This window comes from Salminus brasiliensis, chromosome 6 (assembly GCF_030463535.1).
Source record: "Salminus brasiliensis chromosome 6, fSalBra1.hap2, whole genome shotgun sequence".
In the NCBI taxonomy this organism is placed as follows: Eukaryota; Metazoa; Chordata; class Actinopteri; order Characiformes; family Bryconidae; genus Salminus; species Salminus brasiliensis.
The window spans coordinates 16,952,260-16,976,670 of NC_132883.1; the positions used below are offsets into that span (position 1 = coordinate 16,952,260).

The window sequence follows — 24,411 nt, forward strand, 5'->3', positions numbered from 1 at the left end:
AGGAGCGCTTTGATTTTCGGTAATCAAATTTTCAGCCCAGTGGGAGCTCACAAAACTACTGGCTAAAAATGAGGGGGAATGAAAGAGGCACGATTCATAGATTATAATAGAAAGAATAGGTTTATTGAGTGAAAACATTGGAAATAGTCATCCAACAGACAAACCTCTTTAGTGTACTATTGCAAAGGTGAAGAATACAGCTGTATAAAAAGCATCTCCTCTGCAGGGTGTATGAAGTTTTGTTAAAAACCAAGTCAGAATTTGCAATTGTTTTTCTTTTCTTACCAAGATCCCTTTTAAAAAGACCTTAGAAGAGCCAGGAAACTACATTCAGACAGGTTTTCAGTACAGATTCACAATCAGCATTCCAAAAACAATGGTTTGTCTATTATCTTGAGCAAGTCACACATTCATAAATCAATGCAACCTTGCAAGAGCAGCAATAAGCAATTCTTATAAAATTATGGGACCTACTGTAGGTCCCACTCCATGCTCCACTCTTCTCTACCAGTGTTCTTTGTGACAGCCTTGAGCTTTGAGCATCTCTGGCGTTGAGGTTCGAGCTCTGGTCGGTTTGTGGTCCGAGAAGCCCGAAGCACAGCTTACGTTACCTTGCTTGGAAGCATCGGATTCATCACTTTGACTACACAGCCGTAGTGCTTGTGAGATAAACATGTCCAAGTCAAACGGAGAGTGGTCTTCTCCGGTATTGGGCCGCGGAGAACGTTCAGGATTGCTTTGAAAAGTGTTGGATGGACCTGGAGTTGGAGAAGAAGGGGACGAAGGTAGCAGAGAGGGCGGAGAAGAAAAGAAAGGAGTAGGACTTCTCCGGCTGTGCTGGTGGAGAAGATCAGAGGTGTGCAGCATTGAAGGAGGTCGTGTTTGAGTGAGGGAATGAGGGAGCATAGTTGGGGAAAGCGGTAAAGGAGGAGAACAAGGGGAGGTGGGAGGTTCCTGAGGTGAACCTGGAGAATGAAGGCCTGACTGTGTGCTCTCTACCCACCGCGAGATTTCTTGGAACAAATCGGCAGGTTCCTCTGGAGGAAGTTGCTCGGCACTGCCCCCTCTGGGCCCTGGGAGGATATTGCGCTTCCAGTGTGACAAGTCCAGTATCAGCTTGGGTTCAGAATAGTGCTGTGGTTTCCCTTCCCGCCATGCTATCTTGTCCAAGTAGGACGGAGAGCCCACTTTGTAGTCACAGGAGTGACCGCAGTCCAGCTCCATGTAGTGGCCGCATGCTCTGTCTAGAGACGAGTGGGACTGCTCCAGGAAGCGTTCAGCCGAGCTACTGTGGGAGTACTTGCGAGGGTCCACCTGAGCTTCCTCAATGAGGGAGGCTGAATTGGCCCGGGGGTCTCTCTGCACTTCGTCCTCCTCAGCCTCTCCCAGCTCGGACACACTCTGCATACACCCGCACTGCTCCTGCTGCTGCCAGCACAGGTCTGACGAAAGACTGGAAGGCATGGACAGAGAACATTAATACACTGATAGTCATGGGTGTGTAATATTTCACCCTGATTCCATACAGTTCAGTTATGTTTGCATGACTCAGAATTATTTTCAAATATACTTTGAATACACAAATGTAACTGTATACCGTTAATACAGTAAACAGTACAACAAATGGTCATCATGGGCAAAGGACTCGATCTGACTGCTGTCCTAAATGGCATTATAATAGGGTACTGAGTGAGGTTAATTAATGTCTGCATACAAGTGATTGCCAGTTTGTTTGTGAATCATATGTCTAAGGTGCTGTATATAACCAAAGAACACAAATGGGCCTAGACCAGAGCCTTGTGGAACACCATATTTACTCTCACAGACTCCACACAGGTCCACTAATACATTAGTAGTGGTCAAATAGTGGCCAATATTTGTTAGGTAAAGCAGCAACTGGGTGGTAACACTTAATATTTGAAGATCAAGACCTCTGTACACTGTAATGCAGAGGACAATTTTAGTATGAGTAGATTAGATTAATTTCTTTACTCGGGGGGGGGGTATGCAGTGGAATGGTTAACCCTGTCCCAGAAATGTATGTGTGTGTGTATATATATATATGTGTGTATATATATGTATATGTATGTATGTATGTATGTATATATATATATATATATATATATATATATATATATATATATATATATATATATATACATACACATATATATATATATATATATGATCTACATGCAGAACTGTAAGTGATCCTAGCAGTCTGCAGTAAGCCTGCATCAGCTGAGTGAAGTGGTCTGGATGGGCTATAACATTTCAAGAGAAGATATGCCAGCTAGGCCATTAAAGGCTTTAAATGTCATAACCAATGTCTTGTAGTCAATGGGAATGTAACAGGAAGCCAGGATAAACTGAATAAAACTAGTAATATGCTCAGACTGATATAACTGTACAATATAATCTAAAGCATAAAAACGATTGACAATTTGCTTTTATAAATGTAATTGAATTAAATGTCCAGGCTGCTGTATATAGCTAGAGAACACCAAGTACCGTAAAACCTAGACTTGGGGAACACCATATTGTTATCTCACATTGTTTAAAATACAAAACTTATACTGAATTAGTAATCGTGGTCTTTTAAAAACCTTATATATCCTAACCATACAAACCAGACTGTCTGTCAATATATATTAAAACACCTAAGCCTAAAAAAAACTATCTGAACCTACTTGGCACTTTGGCTTGCAGCTTGTGGGCCTGTAAACGTTTTATATTTCTTGGCAACAGCTTGACACTTGGTTCACTTTCAAAGCTACTGAGGTCCCCATTTGCTCTTCAGCCACGTTTCTTTCATCGTTAAAGTCTCCATTTGGTCTTCTGCCCTTTTTCTGTCAAAGCCACTAAAGCCTGCCCTCCTTAGGGCTACCGTTCTGATTAACCTCGACCTGCTTGTTCTCTGAGCAGTAAATAATGGCCTACACCTCCGATTAGACCATCTGGCTGCAAAAAGGACAACAATGACAATCTGATGTTGTTACAGGCTCAACTGAGAGATCTAATTAAAGAGATAGCTATATTTCACCAGCAGTCACTATCACTACGCCTTAGGGCTTTCCCTCTGTTAATTGCCCTCTGCTGTGATGGTGGCTTTCATTTAACCCCATACTAAACAATGTAGCCACATAACATCTCTTAATGGCCGTGTTTATGGCCGGAGTTGACAGGGCACATTGGGACATCATGGATCAATATAGTGCAAACCAGTATGTTCTCCTCAGAGTTTCTAAAATTAGCTTCCTTGCTCTGTTTCACTGCATTCCTCAGTGTATTAATAATGTATTTTATTGGGCTCTGTCAAACAGAACTCCACAGAAATAGTTTCGGGATGCTCTACATAGTTCCATCTTAAACACTGTAACGCTTCTCTTCAGTGGGATACAAATAAAAGGTAAGTGGGAGTGAGAAGTGCGTGTAAGCTGACAGCGCAAATACAGAAATGGCAACTTTTTGAACTGAAATATTACACTGGCCAAAACCATGTAGACACCTGAGTGACTGTGGAACATCACATTCCTAACTGTAGGTGTTAAGAGGGAGTGAGGGAGTCTGTGCCCCCTTTTCTGCTCTGATGGCCTCCACTCATCTAAAGAAAAGCATTTCTCAAGCTTTTGTAAAATGACTGCAGGGATTCACTCCCATTCGGCCACGAGAGCATTAGGTGGGCAGTAAAGCTAGACTTATAGTGAGCATTCCAACTCATTTCAAATGTACTGGATAGGGTTGTGGTCAGGGCTCTGTGCAGACCAGTCAGGATACTCTACACTAAACCCAGGAAACCCTTTCTTTAAAAACCTCGCTTTTAGTACAGCTAAAAACAGAAAAGGCCTTTTCTCTTTCTCTCTTCACATATTCAATTAAAGACTGAATACAAATTTCAAAGACCTGCCATGTATTCAAGTGTCAACCAATCAAGTTCCAACACACTATTTCTAAAAAAAAAACAAAAAAAAAAAACAAACATCAAATCTAATCCATTTCAATGAAAAACAAAACCGCACACAAGCTCATTTATCTGCATGCCAGAAATAGCACTGCTGAGGGAGATGAGGAGCTGGAGTGCAGTGTGTTTCTGCAGGACAGAAACTGAGCGAGGGCTAGTACTGCCGTGTGCATTGCAGTGGTTATGACGATGGCTACAATCTACCAAGATGTTATGGCTGTTTTACAAATTCAAACACTCTTAAAACTCACTAGTCTAGCATACATAGAGCGTGCTCAGCTCATGTTAAGGGACCTAGGACATAACCTTGTGGGACGCCAACGTTTACACTGATAAGCAGTCCACTCCTGTGAACTTGTCTTCCTTAGCAAAAGAAGTAGCTAATAATGTTGATTAGGAGGGGTGTCAACATACTTTTGGACATATGTTACACTGTATTAACACAAATTGAACCACTTCATAATCCCTAGAGTAAGACCACCTTTATATCATTAAGTTTATGAGTTGAACTGCAGCCGAACAAGCCTTTGCTTACTACACCACAACAAGCCCTTTATGCTGACATCAAATTAGTGCTGAACTCTTAAATAAGGGCTGTAGAAAGAATGTCTATACCCGCCCTGCTGTGGGCATTCGGAAAGTAGGATAAGGAACCGGACCCATTACCTGTCCCAGCGTCCACTGTGCGGGTAGCTGTTTTCGCTGACCAGGCTGTCCTCCAGCTCGTCCTCTATGCGAAAGGGCTGCAGGGACACCGGCTCATCCTGGGGGCAGGAATAGCGCCTGAGGAACGGGTGAGAAAGAGCCGCCTCTGCTGTCAGCCGGTCCATGGGGTTGAAGGTCAGGATCCGCTCCAAGAAGTCAACAGCTGAGACAAGGAATTAAGAAGAAAGAAGGTGCGTTGATACTGGATTGATGGCAAGGCTTAATAGACGCTAATGCTTTTATACAATCCTCTAGATCATTTCTTTAGCAAATGCAGGCGGGTTTTAAAAGTCTCCTCAGACCCAATCAAACCTTATGCTCTTAAAAGTAAAGATGCTCTAAGTGGTTATTTGAGCGATGCCACAGATTTCATAAAGAACCATGTTTCTAACAGATGTGTGTGAATGTGAAGAACCTTTCCATTGGTAATCAGAAGCGACATGTTCTTTAAGCCTTTCAATCTACACACAGTACTTCACAAAGAGTGTTGTAAATTTATGCCCTGGTGCATCCTACTTCTATCAATGGTCCTACCATTGATGTTTCTACAACTTGACTGAAGCCCATCTGTGTCTGATTGAATTCACTGGACATGATTAGTAAAAGCATACACTTGGCTATACAATGTCTACTTGATGGTGCGTGTCAAAGTAAACGGCAATCCATGAGATGAAGAGTACTGTCTGTAGACAATGGAGACTGGACTGTGTCACGATCACAGATCTGGAAAAGGATACAAGAAAATTGCAGCAATCTGCAGCATGTAAAGTCACCAAAAGCATGGTAGCATCGATCATTGTCAAATAGTAGACCGTTTGGAACCACCAACATTCTTCCTAGATCTGGTTGGACAGGTATCCGAGAACCAACTTGGCACTAGAAATGTTCCATAGTTGTTCCTAGTTGTTCCTTAGTGGGAGATGGATGAACCTTAAAGAACTACAACCAATCAGTGCAGCACTCCTTTAATCTGGCCTTTATAGCAGGCTGGCCAGACAGAAGCCATTTCTTGCTAAAAGCCACATGACAGCCCACTGGGACGTTGCCAAAAAAGCCACCTGAATGACTCTCAGACTATAAGAAGTAAATTCCTGGCCTAATGAAACGAGATTGAATTATTTAGCCACAATTCCCAATGCTGTATGTGGAGGCACTGAGTTTAGCATCTCTACAGTCCAACGTGATGGTCGCAGCATCATGCTGTGCGGATGTTTTTCTGCGACAGAGACTGGGAGACCAGTCAGGATGGGGAGAAAGACAGATGCAGAAAATATCAAGCAATCCTGAGTGAAAACTTCCACAGTGATCAGGATTTTACTGGTGAAAAGGTTTACGTTTCATCAAGACAACAACTTGAAGCATGCCACCAAGACAACTTAGGAATGGCTTTGGGAAAGTCCTCGAGTAGTCCAGCCAGGGTCTGGCCCTGAACAAAGCATTTCTGGAGAAATCTTCCAAGCCTGTAGGATCATTTCCAAGAAGAGTTGAGGTTGTCATTGCTGCCGTAAGTGAAGGGTCTGAATACGTATATAAATTGGGTAATTTAGAATTTTATTTTTAATGAATTTACAAAATGCTCAACTTGTAAAATTAAAGCCAAGATCAAGGCAAGATAATTATTTTTAGAATTTCTCTTTTATATTCATTATGCGTGATGGTTTAATAAATAGTACATAATAGGTAAATTATGATTATCAACCTGTCCGTATACTGAATACAAAAAAAAAAAAAAACGATTAAAAAAATATGCTGCTATCCTGGTCTGCTTCATATTTTTTACACTAGTCGCTCAAGAGTGAAATGTTGCAGGAGTGCATTTCCAACACACCTCTATGGTCAAATGACAGAAATTGAATGGTACATGCCACTGTTACATTGAACTACATGCAGGAGTGCACAGAATGCAGCACGGAGCTGCTTCAGGTTCTGCATCTGATGCTTTGTGATACATAACTCAGCTCTGAAGAGAAAATAAGATTTTCCTTTTTCCTGGGATTGAGTACATTTCTATGTAGCCTAAATGAAATAGCTTGATTGTTCAAGAAATGTACACGATCATCTGCTAAGCTGAATGGACAAAAATGACCAGTGGAATCACATTTGAAAGATTTTTATTCAGCAGTTCACACACTGACCTGCACTAAATCCAATTTTCCAGAATTGATTCTGCTCTTTTTGTTAATAAATATGCAGTGTTGGAGAGTTGGAGTGTTGACGTCACTATATAAAAGTATAGTGTGATATAATTCATCATGATAAATACTGTAATATTACTCAGGCCAAGTATTTTTGCACTTGAAAACTTCTACTCACATATATTAAAGCAAATGATAGCAAAAACATTTTTTTTACAAAGCCAGTGTTTGAGGATATTGCCAAAGTAATCTGTTAATTTTTTATATTTTCTTTACTTTTTTTTTATAATTGTGCTTAAAACCGTTACATTAAACCGTAAAAGTGCCGACCCATAACTCTCCTACTTTGTACATGAGATTTATGAAGCTGCAGAACTTGCTTCATAAATCCAGGTCTCAGGAGTATTTCTGTTAACAGTGTGTGTTAATGCTCTCTGGCTAATGTCCTCACATTGGCTGCTGCAGTGGATTTTGATACACCAGAAGTGCATTCAATGGTCAGTGAAAGGCCAGCTTGGCCTTATAGCACTGCATTGCAGGGGCAATAACAATGCATTATGCATAATGCACAGGTTGGACTTTTCAAACACGTCTGTGCAGCATATGTCCGCAATGCATAGCTACATAAAACATCAGAGTGTTGGAACACTAAACCTAATCGTTCCTTATTAATCATATTTGAATTTGAAGACAGAAATGCTAATTTTCTGGACATGCAGTCAAACACAGAAGCTTGTGCATCGTTAGTCAAGTGAAACATGTTGCTGATTAAAGAGTAAATAAGTGAATGAAACCTAACTGTAAAGCTTTTAAGCAACATTTTAGATACAAATCCTAATTATGTACATTGGAAAAAAATTTACATGTCTTTTCCCCCATTATGTTAAATTAAGTAAATAAACAGTAATTATGTTTTTATGTTCATAATAGTGTCCTTTGTGGAGGATGAGAACTTCTCACACTACATTAATATATAAATAGATTAACTCATTGGTAATAGCTTATAGTAATAGTAATGGCTTATCTTTGGTATTAAAATAAATATTTAGATATTAAAAAAAAACAGTGGACAAAGTCATAATCATCTTCTGTAATTATGATGTTATTCAAAACCAATCAACAGTCTAGATGTTTCTGCCTTTGCTGAGTGTCTCTGAAATGCAACTGTGAATGAATAATAGCAGTTGACAGTTTAAACAAGTATCATGATTAGAGCTGAAAGTATTTATCTGAGCAAAAATGTAAAAATAGCAAAGGTGTCAAAAGTATTCACATTCATTACTCAGGTAGAAGTGGAGATACTAGGGTTTAAAAAGACGTCTATAGTTGTCTAAGTATCAACTTGAGCTTTTTACTCAAGTATAAAAGTACTGGTTTGAAAATGACTTAAAGTCTAAAAGTAAAAGTAATGTCAGAAAAACAAATGCCAAGAGCTTAGGCCGCACCACAGGGGCCTATAGTGCACTACCCTACCTTTCTAAAAGCCATAATGACTTCAATGTTCTATTAAAATGTTGATGTTGAGAAATATTAGGAGGCACTAGGCTGCCTGTTTCAGCTACATATCTGCCCATTGTAAATTAATGCATTTTAATAATATCAAATACATTAAAGGAGCATCTATGTTTACTACTGAGCATTAACATGTGTTACATTAGGCAGAAAATATAAAGAGTAGTTGCCTTTAAGTTTTGTAATGGTGCAAAAAGTCAAACTTCAGAGGCATGTTATCAATAACATTGGAATTAGAATGTAAATGTGGTGCTTAGTTGGGACATTTCACTCTAGTTCTCTTGATTCTCTGCTAGGACATCTTCATCTAGGCTACATAGGTCTGTTATGTCCTTGCTGGAGTGTGGCGTGACATGTGCAGATGCGATGGATTGCTTCTAAACCATTAGGTTTTCAGAATGGTATATGTTTCAACTCTCACCCAACTACAATCAAATTCACACTTTCTGGATAGGGATATTTATCTGGATAGGATTTCTTTTTCTTTTCTTTTTTTTTGAACAATGACAAGGCAGAATAAAAACAAACTGAAATAAAATAGGAGTAACAAGGCTATTTTAAAATGTAAGGAGTAGAAAGTAAAAAGTCGGCTAAAAATAATTTCTCCAGTAAAGTCTAGATAACCAAACTTTCTACTTCTAAATAAGGTAATAAAGTAATTGTACTTTGTTACTTGACACCTCTGAACATGAGCAATTAATGGATTTAGGTCACTGGTTACTCTAGTTATGCTGGATTAACCATATTACCAGTGAACACACACAAACACAGTATTCAGTAACTACTAGGCTTCACATAAGAATTAGTTTGTGCAGTGAAACTTTAGTTTTTTGTAAAGCAGAGCTTACTAAACACTTTAGCATTATAACTAGCCTATGTTTGAAGTACAGAAGTACAGCTGGCTACATGAAGTACAGCTGGTGGAACCAGCCACAGAATTGAGAACCACTGCTCTATTACATGCATGAATCAAGGCTAATGCTGTAAGTAAGTTCAAACAGTCCACTCCTGTGCACAGCCTCCTTTCACCACTTCCCACCATCTCTAGCCATTTGTCACTCACCATCATCCTCCACCTCGGGCAGCAGCTCCCGCAGCGATCTCCTGACCTGCCAGCCATGGCTGACGTAAGAGGGCATGACCTTGAGTAGCTCCTGCCTGTCCTCTTCCCTCAGTACGGGCACCGTGTCCAGAATTAGCTGCATCTGCTCCAGCTCGTGAGAACCTGCCAAACAAATTCATGAGGGTGAGGTCTCTGTACGAATCACAGCGGCATATTTCACTGGTATTAGACCAACTTGTCATGTGTTGGACATTTTTTTCCTAAAAGGGCTGTTTCTCATGTCTGTTATTATTCCTCATATTTTTCTGTTAAGCCATAACATTAGTACCACTGACAGAAAAACATTGTTTATCTTCATCTACAGTGACATTGGCCAAACTGTGATGGCTACACGACTGGGTCAGAGCTTCTCCAAAACATCAGGCAAGTCTTGTTTTGTTGTTTTTTTGTTCTCTGGTATGAAGTGGTCAGTACCTATTAAAAGTTGGCCATGAAAGGACAAGCGCTGAGCTGGCGACAGGATCATGGGCACCCGAGGCTCATTAATGTTACAGAACTTAAACATCTGCTACTAATGTCTTGGTGCTAGATAACACAGGACACCTTCAGATACCTAAAATGGTCAGATTTGTTGTGGAGGCACAAGGGGGACCTTCTCAATCTTAGGCAGGCTCTACATTGTCCAAAACCACTCATAGTTCAAGTGTTTATCATCTCTCTATGCATTAGAATAAAATCGGCTGTTTACTGTTCCCTCTGCCTGCCCAGTTGATGTCAAGATGTGTAAATGACCTCTATTCTGATTAGCTTCCCTGTATTATGCCATATCCAAAAGGTATCCAAGATGAGCTGTCAAATAAATTAATTTCAGAATGAAATTCTGGACATCCAAAATCGGTATATATACATCTTGAATGTATGTGTTTTTTTGTTTTTTTTTTGCTTCTCCACAGTCAGGAACAATGCTTAATAGGTTTTCTCCACATCTTCCACTCCAATATATCTGATACTGACCTTCTATAGTAACAAGATTCTGTATCACCTCAGAATGGGGAGGCTAACCCCACTACAGAATGGGGAGGCTAAACCACTACAGGCCGAGACAAACCGGTTTTGCCCTTTATTTTCCACATATGGACTGAATGAATCAGGGTATCAGGGTAATGAATGGTATGTTTAGAAAGTTTAACCTTAACAGAATTTACTATATTAGGGATATTAGTGATTAGATTTTTAGGCCAAACACTAAAAATAAGCCTAACTGAACATACTGCAGAGACTATTTAAGAATAAGATTAAGAACGATGAATTACTAATCCAACGATGAATAGGATTAATAAAGTTTTACTGAAAACTGGTAAAGTGGAAAAAGTGCTCTGGAAAAGGTAACCTGCAGGTACCAGCAAATTCAATTTGTCACCTTTTAAGTCATCTTTATTATCAGAATTAGTGATTTCTGACAAAGTCATTTTAATATATATAATGCAACTAAATACAGAGCAGTGTTCACTGCACATTTCTGCACTCTCTGATATCCAGTTTGCCTAAGAAAGAGTCTGTTAGTCTGCTAGCTGACATCTAACTGTACTTCATATACATGAAATCTGTAAACACAAGCATTTATGAATGGACCAAATCCCTTTTCTTTGTAACATATGGAAATCTAGCTCAGCCATGTTCTTAACCCCTTAACCCCTTGCTTTGCCTTTGCGGTCAGCATACAAGCTAAGATTTTCTCTTGTATCCAATAGCTTAACTCAGCAAGGCTTATAACACACTACTGTGTATTATTCAGTAACTTCAGGACTTCTGTACAAAATCATGTGGCTATTCTTTGGTAATAGCTTGTAATGTCACTTTCAGACCGATGGCAGCCTATAGGTGTTTTAAGGAGTTAATATGCACATTAGATTGATTACAGAGTGACAGAACTTTAGGGGTGTATTTGTGAGATCCTGTTGCTGTGGGTCTCCTCTATTTCAGTGATGCACACAAAAGTAACCAAGAGCTAATAGAGCCAAGAGCCAAGAGCTAATAGCTCCTCTTGTGGAGAATGTTTGATCTTTTAGGCTTTTTACCATGGTACTGAAAACTATTTACTGAGTTGATTCATTAAGAACATATTTTTATTCATACAAGCAATTCTTCACATCTGCATAAACCTCTCAAACTCCTCAGAAACAAACAGTGGTTCCTGGTTTTTATTTCTCCTGGTATAACTTAGGAGAACAGCTCTGTCAACTTGCATTGTTTAGCAGGTCTTTACCGAATGGTAATCCTTAGGGTGTAAGAAGTCACAGAACATAAGGCAAAGCTCCCTTACACTATCACCTACTTACATTATCTTACACTTCAAAAAGGCAAAGATTCCATGATATGGGCCTTTTTAACCAAGCCCAGGACTGAATTATTTATGAAATCTTCCAAGCAACTGCCTACGATTCAACTGTGGAACCTGGCTCCCAAGGTACGTGCTTGCTTTCTCAGCCTTAATAATCCCATTTTAAAGCTAGACTACAGCTTCCCTGTCTTAGCTGAAGTGATAGAGGCATCACCGGAGCCTGAATACTGCAGTGTATTTCATGACGTACTGGAGTGTGGTCCCACATGCTATCAGCACCAAGAAATTGGACTATAAATTCTACATCAACTGACTAATTACTGAAGCCTTAAAGCACTCAGGGACAAATTACACACATGGCTGAAAATCAATCACCACTCCAGCTGTCAGTTTTTCCTGTAGTGGCACTTCAGCACAAGGGTATAAATTATAAAATAATTGCAGTTTCCTTCAGTCATCCCTGGTGTGTCTCCATCTAAAAACATGAAAAACACTCAGGGCCAGCGTTATCAGAGTACACTTAAACAGAAACGCTCTTTGACTGAATTGAGTATACGCAGATCCAGGTGCAAATTAATGTCCCATAGGGTATAAACACTGAAACACCTCCTTTTACATTCTGTTAAATTATTTCTCACTCGTAGAAACAAGCTGAGAAATTCTGTGGAAAGCGTGTATTTTACCTTTCACTAAATACCACATTAGTGTTCATGAGTAAAAGACGAGACCTTTGATAATAAGTTAAGTATAAAATTATTGTTGTGTGTTCAGACTTGTTTTGTAGAAAAACGAGTTGTAGATGTAAACAGTTGCGGATGTTTGTGGCACGTTTGGTAATAGCGGCCAATTGTGAGTTGAATTCCAGCGTCATCAGTCCACTGCACTTGTTGTAGATTATGCTTTGCATACTTTAGCACTGACTTTCGATGAGGCTGCAGGAAAGGTTTCCTTCTGATGACTCTCCATGCAGATCAACTTTGCGCGAGCAGGCAATGCTGAACAGTTGAATAGTGCACCACCACTCCTGTGTCAGGTAACCCTTCCTGCTTTCCTGCCATATGGGAGTTTACTTTGCCTTTTTTGGTCAGCATACAAGCAGGTCTAGCTAAGATTTTCTTGGGTATCATATAGCTTAACTTGACTTCCACAGTTCCCATTAACTAACAATTTCTTGGACAGTGGAAAGTGTGAGCTAGAAGTGCTCTGATAAATTTTTACAGCCTTCCTTGATTTATCTGCCTTCCTTATCTTCATTTCCATCATCTGACAATTCATAATGACAATTCTTCACTAGCCTTACCAATATCCTGAAGCTAAGATCTGAGACTTTTCTTGAAAGGGGTCCAAACATTTGTGACAATTACTATTTTATCATTTTTGTATTTATTTATAATCATTTATAAATCAATTCATATAATCAAATAAAAATAGGTGACATTTGCAGAAGTTGTTAGATTGTTGTTAGTTGCATTAGTTGCAGAAAATGTTCTTCTTTAAAATTTAAAATTTATTTGACCAGCAGTGCACAAACATTTTGTTTCTTGGCTTAAATACACAGCAACATGACAAAAATAACCCCCAGCTATAGCTATAAGTTATGTTGTGTGTGTATATATATATATATATATATATATATATATATATATATATATATATATATATATATATATAACAATTTCTGATACTTTCTCTCAATTTAAATGTACTATTTTTGAAGAGTGTGACCACGCTCCAGCCTGACCTGCAAAGAGTGTATGTCCTGTCAGCATCTCAGCGAGGATGCAGCCGGCTGCCCACATGTCGATTGCCTTGGTGTAATTGTTTGGGGAGAGCAGGAGACGAGGGGAGCGATACCACTTAGTCACCATGCCCTCAGAGAGGTAGCCCTGCATGATCACACAAACACGAAACAAGACAATTACTTACTGGAGAGACTTATAGATACAAGCAACTCCTGGCAGAGTCATTGTACTTCTCAACACAAGTGAAGAAAGGCGTGGGAAATTTCTGCATAAGGGAGAACAGCACTCTGAGGTAAAAAAAAATCAATGCTTTGTTTACAGCAGCTCTTATAGTCTTAAGGCACAATGCACTTGGAAGCCAGCGCCAAAGCACCTCAGCTACAGCCCCTCTCCTTCCAACGACCCAGCGTCTCTTCAATCCTTAATGAGAAACAGCTGATGTAGCCACATGACCCCCAACAACCCCACCCCCCAGCACCCCACCATCCCCAAATTTATTTTCTCCTCTCCAACCCGTTTCCTCCTTCTCCCTATGTCTTTCTCACCTTCTAGCTTTCTCCTGAGGCCCAGGTGATGAATTATTTGTGGGCTTGGGCCAGGCAGCCTCAGCGGGATGGCTTTGTGGGTGTTGAGGACACAACCAGAAATGCCATTCACACTGAGTGCCTCCAGCGAAGTCACTACAGTCTTTAGGCCAAGTCACTAACCTGTGGAACTTGAACATAATGGCTTACTAATAATTGCAGCAGGAAATTGCTTTTAAAAAAATGATTGGCATCAAACAGGTGGTTAGATTCAATCAATATTTCGAACCAATATTTAATGATTTATTTATTGTTTTCTACAAGAGAAGGTCTGGGTGATGCTGTGTTACTGGGTGATGCTGTGTTCAAAAAATATGCATTTTACTACATTTTTAAATCTCTAGAAATACACTCCATAATGCTAATCCAAGTAGATGCAATCCAAATAGTCTATGTTTTATGAATGTTTTAGTATTGGCATCAGCATCAACCCACTACTTTGGCATCAGTACATCCTAGTTGAATTAGTGTCATAAGAAAAGTGCTTATTAAGGTAAGTTATTTTATATACAGTGTGCCATATACTTGAGGACTCAATATCACTGCTACTAGAGTTTGTAGATATAAATAGTTAGACTCCAAAGCCCTGTGCAGCCTTACCATTCACCACAATGTTAGTTATTGGTTATTACACATATTACAAAATTACAATCAAATATTTTTTCCTAATTCCGATAGGCACAAACATTCCAGCAAATCCAACAAATCTGACTGCGTTCACATTACAAGGCTGAAGTGACTCAAATCAGATTTTTGCTCTAATGTGACACAGATCTGATTTTTTCAGGGCTGTGTGGACATTTGAAAAGTTCGGATTTCACATCAGATATGAGTCACTTATATATGCAGTCCTAAATAGAATACGTATCCGATTAATGGGCATGTGACATGAATGTGAACGGTCAGATCGGCTTTCATGTGTCGTTTTGCCTGTACACATACGCACTTAGTGAAGTCGCCATCAGCCAGCCCCAGCAGCGTGGCAACATAACAACAGAGGAAAGGAACAGCTGAGGTTTGTTACTGATGAGCGCTCAGGTGCCGTTTCAGGATTCGCTCACATTCCAGACAGATACAGGCCACTTATGAACGTGAACTGGCAAGAGATTAATGAGGCTTGTAATGTGATCAAAGCCTAATATTTAGGTGTGAAATAAAAGGGATCGCCATGACCAGGGCAGGACCAGGGCACTGTGGGTTTAAACACTGGACCTGTCATCGGGAGATCACAGGTTCGAACCCTGATGATGCCACAACCATCTACGGCTAAAGAATAATTACCCATTTTGCAATGTAAATCATATGTATCATACAGTGTAAGAAATCACTTAAGTGTTATTTGTTTTTTTTAACTTAACAACTCAACTGATGCTTTTTTTTCGGCAGATGCATGGTAACTAAATTGTAGCTGGTATGCTTTGGCACTGGCTGAAAGGCTACGAGAGCTGCTGTAAGTAATGCATTGATTTGACCTCACTGTGGTGTTTGCATACTGCGGATATTTCACATAAAGGTCTTCACTTTTGTTCAGAAAAAAAAAAAAAGTTACACACCATCAAGTACACATGCTTACATGCTTTCTGGCACAGTGTCAAGTACTGTTATCTACAGAAATGGACAAAAGTATGTCACACAGATAAAAACTCTTAACAGTCATCCCGAAGCTTCATAAGAGTTAATGAACTCTGACGTTTGCACGGTGGTAAAGGTAAAGGTGCACATATTTGGCTTTCTAAGCTGGGATATGTGACGAGTGTTGGGAATGTGAATTTTGTTGTACTGTTAAGAATAATGACAATGTGTCTATTTGTCTAATGCAGTTTACTATTACGTCTCCTGAGTCATCACAGTTCAATATTTAAGCCACATTTGAGCCATTACATAACAACATCTGGGAGGAAATGATAATAAAATGTAATTATCCGTATATAATATTTGTCTGTCAAACATCCGCTCTAATACTTGGTCATCAGCACATGAGCTATTCTGGATATAATTTTTAATTGAGATTAATCAGTAATTCCAGCGTTATCTACAGCTTGGTTTATCATTCAGAAAAAAACACAATTCATTAACTGTATTAATAAAATGTATTTATGATCAGCTGAATTCAGCTGTTCTTTACTTTATTAGAGTATTCTGAGTCCAAGTTCAGATCTGTAGATCTGAGACACCCCTGATCATCTTACAGGTCCAATACAGACCACCTCAACCTTCTCAACAAGCTGTTATAGACCTGCTGCTCACACCAGTTTGGAACTGGCTCAGGACGAGGGATGGGTTAAGGTTAGGGTTAGGATTAAGGGCAAAGTGGTGGTTAAGATTAGATTTTGGGTTGAGATTAAAGTTAGTGTGTTTGATTATAGTTAAGGTTGAGTTTAAGGTTTGGGTTAGGGCCAGGATGGTGGTAAGGATTAGATTTTGGGTTTAGGCTAGGGTTAGGATTAGGTTTTAGGCTAAGGCTATGATTTGGGTTGAGGTCAAGCTGAGGGATAGGGCTAGGTTAAGGTTAGGGTTAGGGCCAGGATGAGGGTTAGGGATAGGTTTTGGGTTAAGATTAAGGTTAGGATTAAGGCTAGGATGAGGGTCAAGATTTTGATTGAAGTTTTTGATTAGAATTAGGTTGTGATTATGAAGGTTATGATTAGGATTAGGGCCAGGATGGTTGTTAGGATTAGGTTTTGGGCCAAGGTTATGATTAGGATTAAGGCCAGGATGGTGGTTAGGATTAGGTTTTGGGCCAAGGTTATGATTAGGATTAGGGCCAGGATTGTGGTTTTAAATCAACTGTAAATCTACTTCATGTCAAGAATGCATCAACAGACCAGATATTTACCTCAGTGTATTCAGATACTTCACTGCTGCTACTTCAACATGTTGTTAATGTGTTAGTGATACTCTTAGGAGTTCATTAATCATCTATAAAGGACCACTCCAAATAAACCTTTAACTGAAGGTTCACACTGATCTTCTGTGACATCACCTGTCAAAGGCTTAAAGAAACTTTTTGAAGCTTTTGCTTCATGTAACTTTTGGTAAAATTGGACCTTTTTCATGGTTCTATGGCTTCTATGGCATCACTCAAAGAACCATTGTAGCACCTTTTTTTCAAGACTGTAGTTAAACTACATTTCTACTCTTGTGTTTACATTTTTGATTTTACTTATGACCCAGTTTATACATACGCTCATATATTCCTTACACTCTCTGTGTGGCTGAAAGCATAATTTTGTGTTCTCTCAGCAAGCCTCCCACCTGCGTAGCTGCCATGTGTGTATCCAGGTGCTGCAGTGAGTCCACAGTAAAGCTCTCTGTATCCCCCTCCCACAGCGAAGAACTAAATGTTCCCGACCAGGCCCAGAGCAGAGCACCCACTTACGGTAATGGGGAGCAGGGCTGTGGGACGTTGACTAATACAGAAAAGACAGACTGAACCGAAGTGAAATTGGACCCTTTCCAGCGTGCGGATTCAGACTCATTCGCAAAAGGACACGGCAGCTCGAGGGCACAGAAGATGAGCCCCGAGCCACTGACAGACAGGCTAAAGCTGGAGAGCAGCAGGGGAGAGCAGCAGGGGTGCAGAAACGTCACTGTACTGCAAACTCACTCAGTCTATGACTCACCAAACTCCTTTATTGTTCAAGTGAACCATCTACGACACAGCCCGGCCCTTTGTTGTCCTAGTTTCACGTCGCACTGTCCTGTCCATCCCAACCAGATTCTACCCCCTTCCCTCGTTCCCTGATAACTCCCTCCGCCTCGGCCCGTCTCGCACAAAGCCCCCCATTCATTTCGGCCTTACAGGCTCCGCTAATGTTACACAATGTGCTCCCTGCTATAATAAAGCGGGACAATAGAGGAGCAAAAAGCCACATTAATCTTTCACAAACCCTGATCCCAAAACAGTCAAGGTTATAATTCACCCTGATTATGGTGAAACCCTGTAGGGCTGACTGTGTGCGACGGGGCATGTGAGGAGACTTCTGGAACTTTGCTACACCACACAGAGCACATAGCCCACTGTTTCCCAGTCTTGGTTCCTGCACATTGCAGTGTTTTCCCTCCTTTAACACACCCATTCTTAGCTTGTTAGTTGGATCAAGTGTGCCAGAGTAGGGAAAACACCAAAACACACAGGTCAATGGGACTGCATAACACGGACTAACAATACCTTGTAAAAAAAAAAAAAAAAAAAAAACAACGAGAGAGATTGAGATCGACCGTGTGCCTTGAAAATTTACAGTTAGGGTTGCAAAGGGGTGGAAAATGTCTGATACATTTCCAGGAAATGACTGGTATCTTTCCATGAGAACCTTAGCTCAGGAACTTTGGAAATTTTCCAAAATGTAAACTTTCCATGGAAGTTTTGGGAATGTATTATTTATTGGAAATATAACAGGATATTATGTGAAACAACTGGAATTCATGGGAATAAAATGGGAATATTTGAAGCTAAAGGTTGGTAGAAATGAGTGGAAATATACTTAAGCATAATCTTGACTATAATAATTAGATATGATACCAAAACAGTTGAAGAGCAAAGCTGCTCCTCAATCCCAGGCACATGGCACATTACACACTAAGGGGATATTGAGACCACTCCCCTGTATTCACTGTTTATTCCTCCATTACATGTACAGCATATGTCCAGATAATTTCTAGAAACCTGATCAAAGATGTGAATCAAAGAAGCAAATGCCTTGATTCTTCCAAATATGCAAAGAATACCAAGGATGCTTGTGAAGGTCAATATTGTGATAATGTTTAGCATAGACCAGGACCAGAACCCATATTCATAAAGCTTTTCAAAGTAGTAGTGCTGATTTAGGATTAGATTTCACTCTTATCTACAATGACCTTACTGTCTGGAAGGGATCCTAGATCAGAACGTAAAATATTTGTTACATTTCTTGTAAATTTTTTCCCTTTTTCTCCCAATTTGGTTCTGACAGTTAACCCACCTGTAGCACCTCCCTCTAGCACTAGCAATGCTCCCAACAGTAGGAAGGTCTGATACATGTAAAACCAGCCACCACCCCTTTTCAAATGGCGTTGATGGCGATTGGCAGCATCACCAGGCAGCCTCCGACAAACTTGGCTGTGATGAGGGGGGAGAGCTCCATCTACCCACCCGGAGAGATCACGGCCAATATTGCTCTCTCAGACTCCAGCCGCTGATGGCAAAGCGGCATTGCTTGGCATTCAATCTCACAACCTGCGTGCCATACTGGTAGTGCATTAGACCCAGCCGATACCGATACTAGTGTGTACATTTTTTTCAGATTTCTAATCACAGATATCACATTTTCTTCTGACATCAGCCGGATACCAATACCCACAGACACTGATAGGCCATCTCTAGCTCTATACTTCTTAAAGGTTGTTCCTAGAACCATACATCCACACCTAGATCCATTTAAGAACCTTTATTTTTAAGACAGTAGACCAGTGTTGCCCACAGATACCAATAGCTCTAACAGGCCTGTATGTTTGCAATGCCGTCAAAAACTTGCAGTATTCGCTGCACTTTACCTTGTGTGAGTAGTGTGGGTCTACGATGCGTGCCAGTCCAAAGTCACCGATCTTCAGTAGCAGCTGCTCGGTATTAATGAAAACATTGGCTGGCTTCAGGTCGCGGTGCAGCACGTTTGCCGAGTGGATGAACTTGAGGCCTCGCAGGAGCTGATAGAAGAGCAGGGTGGCGTGTTCGGCCAGCAATGGCCCCTGCTCCAGAATATGGCTCAGGTCCGTCTCCATCAGCTCCTGCACTATGTACAAAGCCGTGAGCTGGGATAGATCACGGGGCAGTGGTCGGCCATATGGGCCCAGCACCTCGTACACCCTCACCACATTCTCGTGCTGAATCCTCCGTGTGATCTTCACCTCACGCAGGGCGTGCTTCAGGCTGACTGCATCCCGTAGCACCAGCTTCTTCACAGCCACCCTCTGCCCACTGCGCCGATCCAGCGCCGACAGGACCAAGCCGGAAACTCCCGTGCCCAGAGGGCGCAGGTCTTGGAAGTGGCCGCCCAGGTCGAAGCCATACCTGAACAGGGAAGGGTTCTGCCTGGCCATCGTTCATAGGGGAGCCACTGGGCACTGCCTGGGAAAGGCTGTGGAGTGTGGAAAACGCAAAAGATATTATAGCAGCATCACAGAGACCACGAAACTACATGACCAAAATGCCGCCTTTTGATATGGTGAAATTTTTCAAAAATTACTGAACCATTACCTATGAAATTGCTCTTAAACACCATGTGTGGAGATGTTTAAAGTAGTTATAAGGAGATTATAGCATGAAGCTGAAATGGATGATGATTACAGTCATCTTTAATATGCCTGGTGGATTGAATTTCCACTAGGAGAGAAGCCCCTTAAATTACAGAGTGCTTCATGCAGGCGGCCTATCAAAGTGAAGAGGGCCCAGCGCTGGGTGGAACGCAACAGTGCCCCTGTGCAGGGCAAGTGTTTCCATAGCAACATCCCACAAGCCAGTCAGAGCCCGCTACTCATGTACCGTAGACGGACGCTCGTGGGTTCCTGGGCTGCGATCTCTGTTCCGAAGGCCGCTCCACCTCTTGCTTATATTGCTATTCTATTGCTAAATAGAATTACGTTCTTCAAGGAGCGCCAGGATGCTGCTGGAGATGCTCTGTCATACTGTTTGCTCTGTAATAGCCTTGCTCTAGACTTGCTGCTTACTTGATGCTGGGCTGCAGACACTGAACTGATCAGGGGATAAACCTGATGTAATTAGTGTGTAATCCAAGAGCCTCTACTTGCCGTATCTGTGTCTGTGCTGGCCTTTCACCTCCATGCTCCGTACGCAGCTATCTGTGAGCATTTGCATTCATTCTCTTCCTGAGAGACAGAGAGAGAGAAAGAGAAGAAAAAAGGAGCAATATACAGACATGTGTGTTAATGGTAAATGACGTCATTTGACAGCGCACTTCCAAATACCATTTGTTGTTACTTCTATTGCCTTCCACTCAGCAAAAAGTTCACATACACCTAATGTTTCCATAATCCGACATTGTCCTAGAAACACAGTGAACGAATGAGCCAATCCATGAGCGCTTTGCATCACTTTTAAGAAAGGCCGCCAGTTAAGTGTCTTTGGGGCACTCTGGTCAAAGCAACTCATCTTCAACGACAAGATAGCAATCTACTCAAGTGTTAAGCCTTCAGCCAAAATGCTGTTATATAAGCAGATGTTCACTACTGAAAGGCATTAGCCTGTGTGCACTTTAGATTTCCACATTTGCTGGGGTTTATTTAACTGTTAGCCCAGGCCAGACTGTGGCAGGCTATTCCCAACAGGTAGAGAAGAAAAAATCTATCTGTCGGGAATAGCCTTCCGTAGTCAGTTTTTTTCCTGGCAGGATTATGTCGAAATAGTGACTTAATTGTTTTTACTTAATATCTCAAAATAATAACTATCCATCTGTTTATAAGTGAATTACTTGTATTCTCGACTATTTGACTTCATATCATAACTAATGACTTTGTTTGGACTTTGCATCTCAAAATAATGCCTAATTTTCTCATGTTTTTCGGACAATCTTAATATTAAGCCTCATTTAAGACTCCATTTCTCAAACATTTGACTTTGAATCTCGAATTCTTTTCTCTTAAAATCTTAAAATGTTGATATTTACTTACATTTTACCCTTGTATTTCCAAATAATAAGTAATAATTACATGTTCTTTTTCAGAAATGTCACTAATGTGTCAAAAACTTTACTGATAACTTACTTAGTATCTCCACATTTTGTATCTTTAACTCAGCACGAAATTTTGAGAAATTAACTCATTATTTCGAGAAAATGAAATGTTATTTATAAAACTATCAAGAAATCCTTATTTTAGAAACTAAGTCATTCTGACATGCTGCTGTCAGAAACAGAGAGAAGGGGGGAAAGGGCATGTTTTGTTCTCTACCTGGCGGCAATAGGGTTCCAAATGAGGCATCCCAGCGAGAGAGAAGTGTCTGTGCAACACAGCGCCAACACAGCCCTGCATTCCCTTCAGCCCAACTTTATAAATAATGCATACTGCTATGGCGTTGACTAGCAGAGCTGGTGCAGTTCAGCGGTGGACCAACGCTGCAGCAACACCACAGTCCTCAGATTCCCTGATAGTGGCTGATCTGATCTTCTAGAGGAGGCGACGAATAGCTGCTGTTATTGTTTTTTTATATACACTCCTATTTAAATCTGTCTCTAATGCTTAAAAAAACAAAGATTCAATGATACATAGAAAAACAACTTGTTAAACGTTTGGGATAATGAGTGAAAACCAGTGTAACTCGTGAGCAGCCCCTGATCCTTTGTGTGTGGCAGCCTCGCAGCGTCTGTATCCCAACTGCGAGCTAAACCTGTGAGCTGAATGGAGATTAGGATCGGTTTTCACGCTCCGAAGTGACAACGAAGTGAAGAGAGAAGCTTAACGGAGATTACAATCTGCCGCCCTGCTGCTCCACACACATCTCCCTCAACAGTATCTTTCCATCGTTCGGCCCCACCGAGCAGTAGGGAAAGTACAAAGGGGGCGATGCTCCCCTGTCTTACCGTAGTACGGGGGGGCTTCTTCTCTTGCGTTGCGGAGGGGAAAGAACTGCACGTTTAGCTCCACATATCCGGTCTTCTTTCATTTGTTTACCTCCGTTGCGGATCGCGGTGGCAGTAAAGCTCCGTATCAGCGCGGCTTCATCACGTTATCAGCACCATATCAGCGCGTTAGATCTGCTGGCGCTGTGTGTGATTAGACTGGCGGTGAGCAGCAGCAGCAGCCTCGGAGCAGAGGAAGAACAGCTCGCTGATGTTGGCGCCCTCTTTCCCCAAAACATTCCTTTCAGTAGACTCTTCCTCCGGAGTGTTTGCCCCTCTTCTTCTCCTCCTTTTGTTTCTCGAAACTCGTCGGTAAACCCCTCGGCGTGACGTCACGCCCTTGCCCTCAGCCTGCCCCGTTATCTCCACACCTGCCTTCTGTTTTTTGCCCCGGTGAGGAACAAAAGCCCCCCTCCCCTCCCCTCCCCTCATCGCTCTCTCCAGAGAGCAGCGCAGCTCCACACCGGACCGAGCGGCAGCCAATCGCAGTCGCGGACTGACAGAATTGCGCCGAAGACGCGCCCCTGGTTGGCTGCTGGCCCTCGCGCTAATTTGCATATGAAGCCTCCGTTTCTGACAGTGAAGAGCCCTCGAGACTTCAAACACAGACCCGATTCAGAAAGAAGGGTCGCGCCTCAGGAACTACAGCGAGCAGCAGCTACCTGTACTGCCGTCCGACCACCAGACAAAGTAAACGAAGGGCTAATTTCACTGAGAAACCCACGTTTCTCTCGCTTTTTCCAAAGTTGGGTGAAAGTAAACAGTGTGAAAGTTTCAGAACGTGCCGTGCCGTTCACTCCTCAGTCCAGATATAGCTAGAAACTAAGCTTCAGAAAGACCCAGCGTGTTTACATAGCTATATCTCCCTGTTCAGCCTCTCCACCTGTTCAACAATTTAGCTCTCAACACTCAGGCAAGGGACTGAAAGGAGTTCTAAGGAGTATTTTAGTCGGGACTGCTTTTTGAATAGCGGACAATACGGCCAGCCAATCAGAGGGGTCATTTACATAAATCAGCCTTAAAGGTACAGTTATGAACGCAGTCTGTATAATATGATGGCATAAAGCAAACAGACCTAAACAGACGTAAAACAAACTTAATTTAAAAATGAATTAAGTACAATAAAAATGACCACACAGATTTAAAAATAGCACCTCGAACATGCAGGAGTTCGGCTGTTTGCTTCCAACAAACAGGTCAACCTGACACCCAACCTGAAGGTGTCGCTTCCTCTAAATAATTTAAAAAAATAATTTCAGTTTTTAATTTGTCTTACTAAGAGGATTCAAACAGCATTTAAACTCAATCAGCTTTGAGATTACCTGCCAATAATTCAGTAGATGTAAGGATTCGTATTTGGTGGCTCTGGTGCAGTGTTATATCTAACGACTTTTCAGACCCCTCTAGCTACATTTAAAAAAGCGACTAGCGACAAATCTAGCCACTTTTGCTGGTGTTATTAAAGACTTTCTGGAGACTCTGAGGTGAACACACATGTTCTTCAGTTACTGTCCTCAGCAGCGGTGCTACCGTGAGCCCCGTCCCACAACACTCCCAGTGCTCAGCCTCACAGTCAGAGCAGACCCACACCACTCCACGTCCACACTTCCAGTGAACTGCGCATGCCCAAAAGCCGACGCTGACCCCGCCCCCTATTTACAGAGCGGGATGTAAATAGAAATGCGTCTTCAGAGAGACACGAAAATAAACCCCTGCATTTAACTTACACAGTCTCAGTCCCTCACTCACCTCAAAACTA

General features: G+C 41.3%; 1 protein-coding gene across 2 annotated transcripts; it reads right to left on the reverse strand.

The window, feature by feature from the left end:
- Positions 1-177: 177 nt before the first annotated feature.
- mapk4 (mitogen-activated protein kinase 4) lies at positions 178-22,978 on the reverse strand. Of its 2 annotated transcripts, none has more exons than XM_072681862.1 (7): positions 22,614-22,978; positions 20,827-20,900; positions 19,576-20,156; positions 13,459-13,603; positions 9,377-9,538; positions 4,628-4,829; positions 178-1,453 (listed from the first exon to the last, which is right to left on the reverse strand). In XM_072681862.1, the coding sequence occupies exons 3-7, from the start codon at positions 20,116-20,118 to the stop codon at positions 505-507; spliced, it is 2,001 nt and encodes a 666-aa protein (XP_072537963.1). In that variant the 5' UTR covers positions 20,119-20,156; positions 20,827-20,900; positions 22,614-22,978; the 3' UTR covers positions 178-504. The 2 variants fall into 2 exon arrangements, with proteins under 2 accessions (XP_072537963.1, XP_072537962.1); XM_072681861.1 differs by having other exon boundaries at positions 20,827-20,904.
- Between the last annotated feature and the right edge of the window lie 1,433 nt (positions 22,979-24,411).